Here is a 13,427-nt window from a genome sequence, read left to right as displayed (position 1 = left end):
AACGTATTAAAACTAATTTTAGTAAGAAAAAAGACGATAAATAGCTTGCCAAGTTTCTAAACCACCCTTTTGAAAAGAGAGTAACAAAAAAATCAATTAGTATTGAAAATATTGCACTTCAAACTTGGAACATTGATGCTTATAAGCAGACTGTCCAAAATTATGAGACTTTACCCTATACGGGTTCATGATGAGCACGGCTGTAAGGAGAAAAAACTTCCAGTAGACTCTCTCTCAATCGGGCATATGGGGCAAAATGTCATCCAAATTATCGAGATTTGGGCATCAAATTCAAAATCATTGTAAATTCCACACAAAGCGCTCAAATATAAGAATCACGATAAAATAAGACGAACTCCAGCGAATTTGAACAAATTTGCTTTAAAATCAAACGCGAAAATTGTCAACAAAATTTTGCACCCGATTGAAAAAGAGCTGATTAAGCGAGAGTCTACTGTAGAAGTATTATCAGTGGTTTTTTAAATCTCTTAAAATAAGAGTCAGCCTAAAATTTGGTCCGCTTGGTAAAGGTTTTCCATCTGCGAGTTCACCTTGACTTCGTGTGCCTATAGTTGGCGCCACTGGCTGTCACTGTCGTCTGCTCCACGAAGAGAGAGTTGGGGGAGAGTTTCCAGAGTCATCAGGCGCGATATTTGCACGGGATTGCCATCAAAATTCAGTATATCTTATCAAGTAGTGCTAGACAGTTCACTCCACCCTAGCATAATCATTCCGTGCAGTGATCCCTTACCTTTAGTGAATTTTCTGTGGCCTCAAAATGAGCCTTCGCCTTCCGCAGACACTCTCAACCATCTCCAGGTACTTCCGGAAAGCACCTGTGCGGTGTTCTACATTCCCAAGGCGGCTTGATGCCACATCAAAGAGCCTGTCGACAGGATTGCCGAAGTTGGACAAGGAAGAGTGAGTACCAAGCCCTTTTTTTGTCTTTCTTTTGACGAATCCATGATTCAGTGTTTACGTAACGTCTCTCTAGAGTTCATAAACTCTCTCCCTGAGTTTATTTGATGGTTTAATGTTTGTTTCTTCTTACTTTATTTTCCACGCTCTGAATTCATCAAGAGTTGATGTGACGTTCGTCAAGGCAAATGGGGAACGAATAAAGGCAAAGGCTAAAGTTGGTGATACTCTCCTGGACACTGTGGTGAACAACAGCATTGATTTGGAGGGTTTTGGGGCGTGCGAAGGCACTCTCACTTGTTCCACGTGCCACCTTATCTTCAAACAGAAGGACTTCGATCAACTACCCGAAAAACCGAGTGACGAAGAACTCGATATGCTGGATTTAGCATATGACCTGACGGACACCTCTCGTCTGGGATGCCAAATCACTCTTACAAAGTCCATGAATGGTCTCGAGGTACAAGTTCCAGCCACAATTAACGATGCCAGGAGCTAGTCCAGCTCCCAATGCCGCTCACTAATTACCTGGGGGAGATGAAAAGAACAAAATTTACTAAGGCTTACCTCTCGGCAAGCACCAAATTGTGCATGAATGCACTTCCTGTCTGCAAAGGATAACCACAGCCAAAATCCCCAAGAAAAAATGGGCCAGGATTATCAAGGGAGAAAGATAACTATTTAATAGAAAAACCTTCAGTTTTTTTTTGTTTGTTAATCAATTTTATTTGAGTTATTCTTTATGTGGAAATAGAAAATTTTTTATTACAAAAAATATTGTATTTTTCACCGTTGCAAAGGATTCTGCTTTGTTGGAAGTTCTCCTGAAAAATATCTTACCTGGTGATTACCAGTGAATACTTTCCTAAAAGTCATTGCATTTGTTGTCTAATTCTGTTATCAATTTTGAGAGGGTCGCTGATAAACTCAGAAATTTTTCATCTCTTTGTTTTCTGCACATTGTTTCCGTGTTACTTGAGTTAAGCATTTATTTTGATATTTAATGAAAAATTCTATGCTATAAAATATTTTAGACCAACGCGTTCTCTGATTGGCTGGAGCTTGAAAGCTTTCAAAGCTCCAGCCAATCAGGAAACGCAAAAAGCACTGAAATATTTAGTGGAATTAAATATTTGATCTCGTGATGAATAATGCTTTGTTTCCATTATTCCTTAAGATTAAATTATAAATAAATAAAAAAATGCAGTTTAGAAACCAGACATCAAAGTGAGTGACTTGTAAAATTAGCTGATTGATCAAGAGGATTTCGTGTTATCAGAACTTGACCTTCCGATTTCATTATCACCTTCTGCAAATCATTCAAATGAGACAACAAAAAAATTTTTAAATTGTCTTAGGATGTTGTGTAAACAGTCGTATAATTTTACTATGAAATGCAGAGGAATTTATCACATATTCAACATAAATTGTGAGCTACAAAGTACGCACTATCTACATCTACCATCCAGTTATTTCTTTAATTCAAACTTGAGCTAATTTTGAAGAATTGAAACGTATAAAATGAACTATAAGTACAAATTATCTCACAACCTGAAATTTACACTATTATTTTTTCCTAAACACTGCAATGAGAAAGCTCATCGCAGCAAAAAGAGTTTAAGTACCGTGTGACGTAAGAAACTATACCTACAAAAAATGTTCAAGTGAATACATACAAACAATAAATTACGCAATATATTTCTCTCTCATTGTGATGAATGAAATTTCTGGTCAATTGGAAAATTGCCATAAAGACAGTAACAAAAAAAAACCTCCAAAAACAATCGCGAAGCACGTGTAACAAAAGTCTCCAAAAATTCGACCAATATTACTCGATATTATACTGGATAAAAGACCTCAATTTTAAAGAATATTAAGGTGATTTCGGAGAAAGTTTTGCAAATCGTGACATGAAGATTTGATATTCTCAACAAGCTAACATGATGGTATATTTCTTTAGAGTATATTTGTTATTTAAGAAAAACACATCATATCAATTATTATTCAATTTACACAACAACTAGCTTGTTCTTTTTTTATTAACATACATTGAGTAAAAGTAAAAATATAAGAGGATGCGGCAAATTCATAAATCAATTTCGGATTGTTTTTTTTTTTTCAAATTGTTGTATTGCAAGGGAAAATAAAAGTATAACTTCTGAGGTATAGTTGGGTGCAGGCCTAATAAAAAAAAAATCACTTATATCATTTATCACTCAATAGAGCCTATAAAGAGAGCAATATAATAGTCCATTGACTTTTTGGTAGGGGACGGTGGAGCAATTTCGTGTATAAATTACTGATCCGTTAACCCTTTAACGACGAGACAGTTTTCGCCGTTTTCGCGGACCGAAAATCAGCAATAAAAATGAAACCAATGAACAAAATCAGTAAAAGGTCTTACATCTAGCCTTAGAAAATCCAACAGAGCCTGATTCGGTGTATTTTACAATACCAATGAATGATAATTTTCACTTTAATGAAAAATATTATGTTTGAGTAGGGTAAAATGAGGTAATTTGGGACCATTTACAATTTGGGACATTTAAGATTTTCTCACTGTTTTAGAGATTTAAAAGGAATAGAAGCTGTTCCTTTTCTTCTTAATCGTCTTTTTCTTCTATTTCGCGGTCTTTGTTTTCTCTTTGTTCATCTGAAACAATGAGAAAATCTCAAATGTCCCAAATTGTAAATGGTTCCAAATTACCTCATTTTACCCTATTGTAGTTTCTTTTCCCAAAACGGTTTTGCATTAAAAAAAAATTGTAAGTATAAAAAATAATTAAAATTAATTTTCATTATGACTATTTAAAAATCGTCATTTTTAAGCATAAACATTTACTATTTAGCAAATAGCTAGAGACTTGCAAAAAATATCGTAGATTCATTCAACCTTCTACTTTGCAATTGCGTACAAACATAAGAAAAAAATAACTCTAGGTAGTTAGGAAAAATTATTTTCTTTATGGGACACCGGTGTTCCAATCGTCCTTAAACGGTTAAAACAGTTTTGTAAAAAATAATAAACGAATCGAAATCTTAATAGGACATATTTGAAGTTTAAACTTTTATGTTTTTTTATGAGTAAGGGATAAGTGGGTTGTCTTTGAATTGGGACACCTTTGAAATAGGTTTTTTTCTCCTTATAAATCCGAGCCATTTTATAGTGTAATTTACTTTCACAATTAGTTTATAGACCTAAATTATGGCAAGGTTAGGTCCAGTCTAAGTTCCTGTTTCATTTCAAAATAGGAGAAAAAAACCCTATTTCAAAGATGCCCTAATCCAGGCCTGTGTTAAAATAAAAGCCGAGGTGAATTTGGTGGTGCCAGTTGGGATTCTTCGAAATGCCGCGAAAATTCACGTAGAGAAAATGAGAGGTTTTTTAATGTAAAAATTATTAAATTCCTTACGAGTTAAGTCATTTTCACAAGAAAATCCTTTTAATAATTTATTTTAATACAGTTATTTGGTTTAATTGTGAATAATTGTCGATATTACAACAAAAACATTGGGATGAAATTTTGAGCTGGAAGACTCATATTCTTTTGAGCTGTCCCAAAATTCAGGATATATTTGAGAAAAACCCTTTTGTACAACATTACTTTGGTTAATAAGGAATGCAAAAGTACATATTACAAGAAGGGACACGGCCTGCTAATAAGGATAAAATAAAGAAGAAAATATTTTCTCGTATTTTAGAGATTTTTTGCAACCGCAGCGCCGCCAGACGTTCGTCAAGTGAGTTATTTGTGTCTCTGTCTCTCTCTCACAGTTGAATTACACGCGATTTAAGAACTTTCTATTTGAAGTGATATTTGCATTTAATTTCTTTGTATTTCTGCAAGATTCAAGTAAAAGGGTATTTAGTGAACAGCTATCCGTCTTCCGACCAAGAAGACAATTTATTTTTATGATAGTTTTTCTTTCTATTTTGTCTTTTTGGCGCAAAAATATTCATCATGGCACCGTGAAAGAGCGGGATTAGTGTTACCAGTATGGCTATCTGTAATTTCCATTAAAATTATCAACACAAAATTTCCGATACTACACGACATTTGATAAGCACAGGTCTGCCCTAATCTCTACGTAGTAGATTTAATTATTTTTGATCTAATTTTAAAAATTTTGCATAACCTCTAAATCAGGGATGTGCAATAACCGTTTGAAACCGAATAAACGTCAAAATAAGTTTGTTCAAGTAGCGTTTTGATTATTGACTTACAAATTTCATTGGACGTTTGTTCGGTTTGAAACGGTTCTTCCACACCTCTGCTCTAAATTGTTTTTTTTTTTTTTGATTCTACGTTGGGCATACGGAATTTAAAACTAACCCTATATCAAATGTATGAGAGCTAATGTAAGATTTTAGAGTTAATAAGAATGGTAAAAAATTAATACAGTGCCCGCTTCGTAATCCGGATGATTGGGAGACAATATGACAGATGTCCGCTTCGTAATCCGGATGAATTTTTTGAATTTGTTCAACGTCTCGAAAATATAATACAAGGTTTTTTTTCTAGAATAAAAGTTTTAAAGAAGTTTAAAAAGACATAATTAGATAATTCTATGCTATTATACTTCATTTATTAAACAAAAACATCACAGGATGATTCATTTTCATTGCTGAATACCCGTGCATACATAACCTCAAAATGATTTTAAATGTAACCGTCGATAACTCGTCAGGATTACGGCAATCCGGATTAGAAAGCGGGCACTGTAAATTTCTTTTGGTCTGCGATGTAATCCAAAATTATAAAAGTACTAAAGTATGGATTTTCCACTTAAAATTATTATGAAAAATTATAATTTAGAATTATATTTCAGATTTGTAACCGCTTTCAAACTCAACACAGAAATCTTGTTTTCTTTAATCTTATCCTTTTTATATATTAGTTTTTTCAGAAAAAAATACATTCTAAATGAGTATTTAGCGAGTTAAATGCTCATTAGGTAATTTTAGAATTTACCCAAAGTTATACGGCCTTCAGACATAAGCTTTAACCCTCTAACAGTGTTCTCTTTAATATGCGGAGAAAAGTTCTAAAACAATGTTTTTCTAGGATAATTATGATCTAATAAAGTCGAAAAAACCATCCATTCTTCATTATCTCTTTTAGTTTAGGCGCTGAGAAAATATAAAAATTTTTTGAATCTCTTTTTGCTTCTAAAACTCACATTTTTACTTTTTTCAAATTGTTTAAATAAAATATACAAAGTAGAATGACATATCTTTCAGTAAAAAATAAATATATTTTAGTCAGATAACTTTAAATCGGTATTTTTATGGAAATTGGAAATGAGTTTTTTTGCACAAATATTTTTTGTTGCTTTTTCTCTGACCTGTCACACAAAAATGGGGATGGCAGGGAAAACCCAGTGAATCTACGAGGAACCCATATAGATAGATAGGTAGATAAATAGATAGATAAATTTTATTCCCACTCTGTAACCTGATTGCGTCTGCCGCCGCCTTAACATTACCGGCCTCCCCAGGTAAACGGCAGAAACCCTGGTTCAATATTTTTCAGGGAACCTAAGAAACTCGGAAAACTTACACAATCATTAAGGTGTCAACGTAAGGTTAACACATAAGCCATACATTTTTTTATGTACGCCGGGGAAGCTAGGTATTTATTTTGCAGGTAACCCGGTAATTCATTTTTATTAAGAAATCGAGGAAACCCATACATTCTTTTAAACGTATCCCGAATCGTCAGGATCCTTATAGAGAATTTATATTTTTTCCAGAAATCCAAAGAACCATTAAAAGCCAACATTTTTCAGGCAATCTGAAAATCCATATACTATTTCGGGGAACTAGGAACTTGAGCTTCGTTTTAAAACTATTTTATAAAATCAATTCCGGAATTTAAACTCTAGGTCTAAGACTACGAAGTTAATGACTTTAATGAACATATGACCTTATGACACTTAAGGGCTTGAGATCTAAAGATTAGTCATATAGCTTAACTTTTCTAATTTGTTTTCTGGGTTTATCACTGGTTTTAGAACTTTTTAGCATCAAAGTTATGCATTTTGGAAAACTCAGACTTTTTCGCTACCCCTTTGCTACAACAGTTTTATTTAATTTAAATAATTATCGCCACTTTCCATTATTATTGGTAACTACTCTTTCATGGACTGATCCATTCTTGCCATAAATCAATTTGTTACTACTGTAATTTGTAATTAGTAAATTTATTATCCCCTTTTGTGTATGGCTTTTATCTTGTGCAGCATTTTTTCTCCTCCTCATGCAGGAAAAGACAAATTAATAATTGCTAATTTATCGGGAACTTTCTCTGCGAAACAATAAATTTGAAAAAATTTCAAAAGAGAAAAATCTTGTTGACAAAATAATTATATATAATTGTGTATAACTAAATCTGTTTGGCAACATCTCATTAGTTCGTCTTCATAGTCTTTTTCCATAATACTTTTAATCTGACTGAACATTTTAGTCCTTTGTCTATGAAAATTCTTTAAAGCAATCTTTGCAAACGATAATAATTTTATTATTTCCTGGCTAAGTAAAATTACATAAATCGGAAACGACAAACATTCAACAAAAAGAAGACTCTTTCCTAAATTTTATTATTTTATTTGCTAAAAAACGAAGTTTCTATCAATTTTTAAAATAATACAAAACTCACAGGATTATTTTTAAGAAAATTTCAATCTTAAGGTCTTAGTGTTCTCATACTTTAAAAATTCTACACAATGGATTTTTTTCTGAGCACTTTCAAATCAACCAACAAAATCGTTTGTAGGAAGAAGTAATTCATTTGAATTATACTTATATCAAAATTTTAAATGTGGAATTTCGTGATTTTTGTTTATTTCACAACACAAAAATCTCAAAATTTTTGTAGTCTTGACCTTTGAAAATTATGGGTTATTGCACTCAAAATGAATAACGAATTTATTAAGAGAAGTAATTTCAATTGCTTTATTCATAATCGATTGTGTAATAGGCTGAATTAATAGAAAGACTCAAAGCAAAAATAGGATTTGCGTTTAATTACTCTTTTTGTAAAAAGCTCTTTCTTTCACTGAACAAGAAGTATTATTCTCAAACTGAAATTTGATGTAAAAAAAAACATCTCAAGTAACTGCAAATATAGTTGCATCACAAACTCATCTTATGGAATACTTTTTTACGTTATTATTCGTTTCATTTATTGTATAATAATCACAAGTATGAAAAGCCTTCTGAAATAACCAATTTTCATTTCAAATTATTGAAATTTCATTGTCAAGGGCGCAAGTAAAAAAGTTCATGAGAAAATACAGCTTCACTAAATTTAAGTGCCATTACCTTAGCCCTTGATACATAAACCCTTTAATGACGAGACACATTTTACGGACTGAAAATCAACAATAAAAAATAAACTGAGAAACATAATCAATGATAAGTCTTACATCTAACCTTGGAAAGTCCAGCAGAGTCAGATTCGGTGTATTTTGTACTTCTATGAACGATAAGGACAAAAATAGCCCAAAAATTTAAGTAATTTTTCTGACAATATCAATGAATAATAATTATCGTTCTAACGAAAAATATTACGTATGAGTATTGTAGTTCTTATTGCCAAAAGGGTTTTGCTTAAAAAAAATTAGAAGTTTAAAAAATAAATAAAATCAATTATGAATTTGAGAATTTAAAAATTCGCCATTTTTGAGCTAAATATTTACTACATAGCAAATAGCTAGAGACTTGCAAAAAATATTCTAGATTCCTTCAACCTTTTACTTTACAATTATGTATACAGACATAAGAAAAAAAAATAACTTTAGGTAGTCAGGAAAAATTATTTTCTTTATGGGACACCGGTGTTCCAATCGTCCTTAAAGGGTTAAAGGTTCATTACGGCGTTATCACACTTGTACATTAAAATTTTAATGTGATTCACATTAATTGTCGCTTGTGAGCGTCCAAATATGTTATTTGTGTCTTTCGAGTCACTTAATATTTGGGGTTTTTCTATTTATTGATAAAGAAGTGGTCTTGGCTTGCAAAAATAAGTTCAAATTTACCTGAAGCATAAATATTTTTCACATTAAAAAATTAAAGAGAAAATCGCATTAATTTTTCGCATTAATGCTATAAATCAATTTATATCAAATTTTGCGGGTCAAGTCTACCTTTTTATCAACAAATAGATCAAATTTTGAATTTAAAATGATTCAAACACACAAATTACACATTTGGACTCTCACCAGCGACAATTAATGTGAATCATATTAAAATTTTAATGTGCAAGTGTGATAACGCAGTTAGGGAAAGATCCTTCGATCAAACAAATTTACTTAAATAGACTTACCGAATTTCAGCAAAAAAATGAACAACATTTGATCCTATACATACCCACCTATAACAGTGTTCTAATTATAAAATCGCAAAACTATTTCAGATGACTTTAAATGAAATTGAAATATTATTATTAAATAGTTGCTTGAACAAAATTTAGGAGAACGTTATTGGTATTTGTCTTTTAGAAAGGCATAACACTATTTTTTATGGTTCCGGCACACCTTTCCGACACTTCGCATATGTCTCTCATTTTTTCTTACTCTTCTTCTTCTTTTAAACATCACTCCAAATTCTATTTAGCTCAATCAAATTTGGAGTGGGAGTGCCGGAGCCATTATGGCTCTGGCACACCTTTTAGCTCGGTATAATTTCATAAAATCAAAATTTGCGTCTCGTTTTCTCTCAAAAGATTTGCATAAGTCTATCTCACTCTTTCGATCTGAAATTCGACTGAACTAAATTTAATTTGGTCTGATGTTCAAAAGAAGAAGAAGAATACGACAGAGTAGGATACACATATGCAAAGCTTTAAGTAAGAAAAGGATGTGAATTTCGACTTCATGAAATTTTCCTGATCTAAAAGGTGTGCCGGAGCCATTAAGAACAGATTTTTATTTTAGTTTAGATTTATTTGTTTCGATTTGTTTATTTAATAATCTCAATATACCTGAAAAAGAGGACAAAAAATCCCCGGAACGTTGTATAGAACTTATGACGCTGGCACACCTTTTCAAATGAATGAAATTCAATCGTTAGACATTTTGCCTCTTACTTTTTGAAACTGAAATCAGATATAGCTGTCTCTTTCTGCCAAATGAAAATTAAAATTGAAAATGATATTAAAATTTCACTTTTCATTTGACAGAAAGAGTCAAACATCTTATTTTTAGTTTGAAAGAGTAAGATGTGAAATTTCAATCGATTGAATTTTACTCAATTGAAAAGGTGTGCCAGTGTCATTACTCTTTCAAACTAAAATCAGATATAGTTGTCTCTTTCTGGCAAATGAAATTTAAAATTGAAATTGAAAATGATATTGGAATTTCAATTTCCATTTACAGAAAGAGACAGCTATATCTGATTTCAGTTTAAAAGAGTAAGAGAGGTAAAATTTCGATCGATTGAATTTTACTAAATGGAAAAGGTATACCAGCGCCATTAGAAAGGAATTTTAAAATTTAATGATATTGAAAATAAAAAAATATATATATCTGAATTCATACAATAATCAGACATTTCTAGACATTTCTTGATAATTACGACTTCGGCCTAGAGACGGCTAAACGTAATTATAATCAAAATAATGATTTGACTAAATTCCCAACAATTTTCCACTAACTAATCCGATAGACGAATTAATCAGAAACTAATGGAAATGTAATCTGATCGATATTTTGATTATAATTAACGTTAAGTTGTCTCTCAGCTTAAGTCGTAAGTGTGTCTAGGGCAAAACTCTAGCTAACTTAGGTGAAAAATAAATTATCTTATTCAAAATTAATTATGATGAACCAGTTTTATTCTATTAATTTAAAATTTATGATGCAAAATATGCATTTACCAACAAAAAAATAGAATATAGAATTTTAAAAAAAATCTATATGTTCTCCAATTTTCCTTAAACGCCTTTATGCCTAAAGTAAGCAAAAACGGAACTTGGTAGCTTTGTGAGAATGTATACTTTAAGAATCTCACTTACCATAAGTTGGTCTAGAAAAGTCACAAGCTTCAATTTTATTTTAAATAATCGAAATAACTCCAAGAATTATTATATTTATAATTTGTTTTGTTGAGGTTTTATTGTTCCACTGCGGGAGATAAAAACCAATTGATATCTACTGTAGACATTTTATGCCCCCTTTTATCTTTGACGATAACGTAATATGAAATTTTTCTGTGACAAAGTACGTTCAATAAAATAAACTCTAAATCTAAACCAAAATCATTATTTGAATGCACATAATAAAAGTTTTCTGACAATCTAAGATATTCTTTTTGTAATTTATAATACTTTTTTTTAATATTAATGTTAATAATACAGCTCAAGAATTCATTGAGATATTGATATATAATTTTTTACTTATACTATGATGAAGTTGTTTGTCCAAAGACAGGTGGAGTCAAGTACAAAGAAGCTCAAAGGTTTGTGAATTGAATATCTTTAATGGCGGAAAGTGTCTAAAGATCTAAATAGAACTCGGTCCTGGGACTATTAATACTCAATTTGGCCTCCGGGGGTGACTTTACTCTTTGCTATTTCTAAACTTTGCTTTAATTCTTGCACTTAAGAATGCTCTTCATAAATTTAATATAGTACATCAGATCGGTGATTGCATTCTTTGTTGAAGCAAGATGAAAAACAATTTTTGAGGAATAATTTTGTTATAATTGTCTTATTACAACATTTGGGCTTATCGTCATATCAGAAGAGGATTCAACAAACCTTGCGCAAAATGTGATATCATTGCTATTCCCCTGCGTATTACCTTTCCAAAGCCAAATCTTGCTTAGTAGTCTCAATCAGATAAATTTCATGTTTTATTTAACATTTCATTTTGGTAATAAATTTATAAAGGAATAAATTCATAAAATGATTTTCAAAACTTTGTCTTATGAAATTTTGAAAAATAGTGATCTAATTTTAAATATTAATTGGACCTCGATAGAGTCAACCCCGGATTCAGTCAATCTCCAATAGAGTCAACAGCTATTTTTTTTTACTTTACAGACTCCGATAGAGTCAACTTTTCCATTATTATTGAACTAATAATATTGTATGAGTTTTTCGAAATTAAAATCAGTGTTTTGGTGTATCAATGTAACGTTTTAAACACAAGAAAAACAATATTATGATAAAATTCTTATATTAACCGTGTAAATCAATTTTCGACAAAATAATTTTCTTTTCGTTATTTTAAAGGTTTTGACTGATTGAAAATTCTCTTGTCTTTTCTCTCTTGGAAATAATTAGTTGACTCTATCGAGGTCCCACTGTATTTTGTTTTACTTATCTCAAGATTTGCCCAAGCTTTCCAAGAATTTCGAGAACTTTCAACAACTTCGGATATGTCTTGGAGGTAGTCCAGTTCGACATTTCGTTCTAACACACCTTACAACGGAAAAATCGCCATTTTGAATTATTCAAGGTTAAAGTTTAACCACCCTGGAAGGTTTAATTTTCAACGGATTTGGTTAAATTCATATTTTTTAAGAGATCTTATAATTCTGAACTCTGTATCGGTCGTATTGGTCAAAACGGTCAGAATGAGTGATGGATCGGTAAAGTAACGATAATAGCTCTATTTTAAAAATACTGTAAGAGATATGGAGTTCCGCTCTTCGATGACCCCTCCTAAATGATGTTATCTCAAGGTGTAGCACTTTCTTTTTTTGTTTTTCCCTCCCATTTATCCCTCTCAAAACTATTTTTTTTAATTAACCCTGAAAATTTCGTTCATTTTTTAATATCTTTTGTAGCTATTTCCAAATGAACATTTTCTTGTAACACAGAGGAGACCAGAACGATCCTCAGTTGAACCGCATCCGATAAATAAATTTCGAAACACATTTTACTGCAATATCACTTACAATTGCAAGAAAAAAGTAATCTAAAGCAAAGTGTACTAAATGGAGTGCAATGTGATAATAGGTACCCGACGCACATTAAAAAAATAATAAAATTGACGTCTAAAGTTGCATAAATAACTAAACATAAATCAATGTATTTTCTAAACTTGCAATTAGTAATCCTTGCCACATTTTTCAATTGTAACAAAAAAATACCTGAATATGTTTTTTTTTAGAAATTAACTGATCCAACAAAGATATTTTATAATAATTACCTGGTACAGGTTCACTGCAAAATAAACAATGATGAAAAACTTGGAGTTTTTCAACGACCCTCGACGATAAAAATAAGAAAAGAAATAATCTTAAAATGAAGCAATCTTGCCGATGAAATGCGCTAAAAAAGAAATTCACTTGATGTCACAGAGACAGAAATTTTCTTTCTCTTTCAATATTAATGTTGATAGTTCTTCGGGAGACTTTTTTATCTCAACCAACTGGGGCTTTATTGGGACTTCAGAGGGAATATATTAAATTGTAGTTGAACAAATAAAATCTTAGGAAAGAAGAATGCCAATTTAGATTAAGATTTCTCTCTCTCTCTCTCTCTCCAAAAAAAAGA

At 31.3% G+C, this 13,427-nt stretch overlaps 1 protein-coding gene across 1 annotated transcript; it reads left to right on the top strand.

Moving 5' to 3' along the window:
• Positions 1 to 571: 571 nt before the first annotated feature.
• On the top strand, positions 572 to 4,300 carry LOC129810381 (adrenodoxin-like protein 2, mitochondrial). The gene is made up of 2 exons (XM_055860816.1): positions 572 to 921; positions 1,081 to 4,300. The coding sequence occupies exons 1-2, from the start codon at positions 779 to 781 to the stop codon at positions 1,415 to 1,417; spliced, it is 480 nt and encodes a 159-aa protein (XP_055716791.1). The 5' UTR covers positions 572 to 778; the 3' UTR covers positions 1,418 to 4,300.
• The last annotated feature ends 9,127 nt before the right edge of the window (positions 4,301 to 13,427 follow it).

The sequence above is a fragment of the Phlebotomus papatasi genome, chromosome 1 (assembly GCF_024763615.1).
Source record: "Phlebotomus papatasi isolate M1 chromosome 1, Ppap_2.1, whole genome shotgun sequence".
Lineage (NCBI taxonomy): Eukaryota > Metazoa > Arthropoda > Insecta > Diptera > Psychodidae > Phlebotomus > Phlebotomus papatasi.
Note: the sequence above shows the minus strand (reverse complement) of the source record. Positions and strands in the feature narration are given on the sequence as shown.

Bases quoted from the DNA above. Each gene is read 5' to 3' on its own strand.
- LOC129810381 (XM_055860816.1), top strand. From the start codon at position 779: ATGAGCCTTCGCCTTCCGCAGACACTCTCAACCATCTCCAGGTACTTC. The intron at 922-1,080 runs GTGAGTACCAAG...GAATTCATCAAG, and splicing joins CCGAAGTTGGACAAGGAAGA to AGTTGATGTGACGTTCGTCA.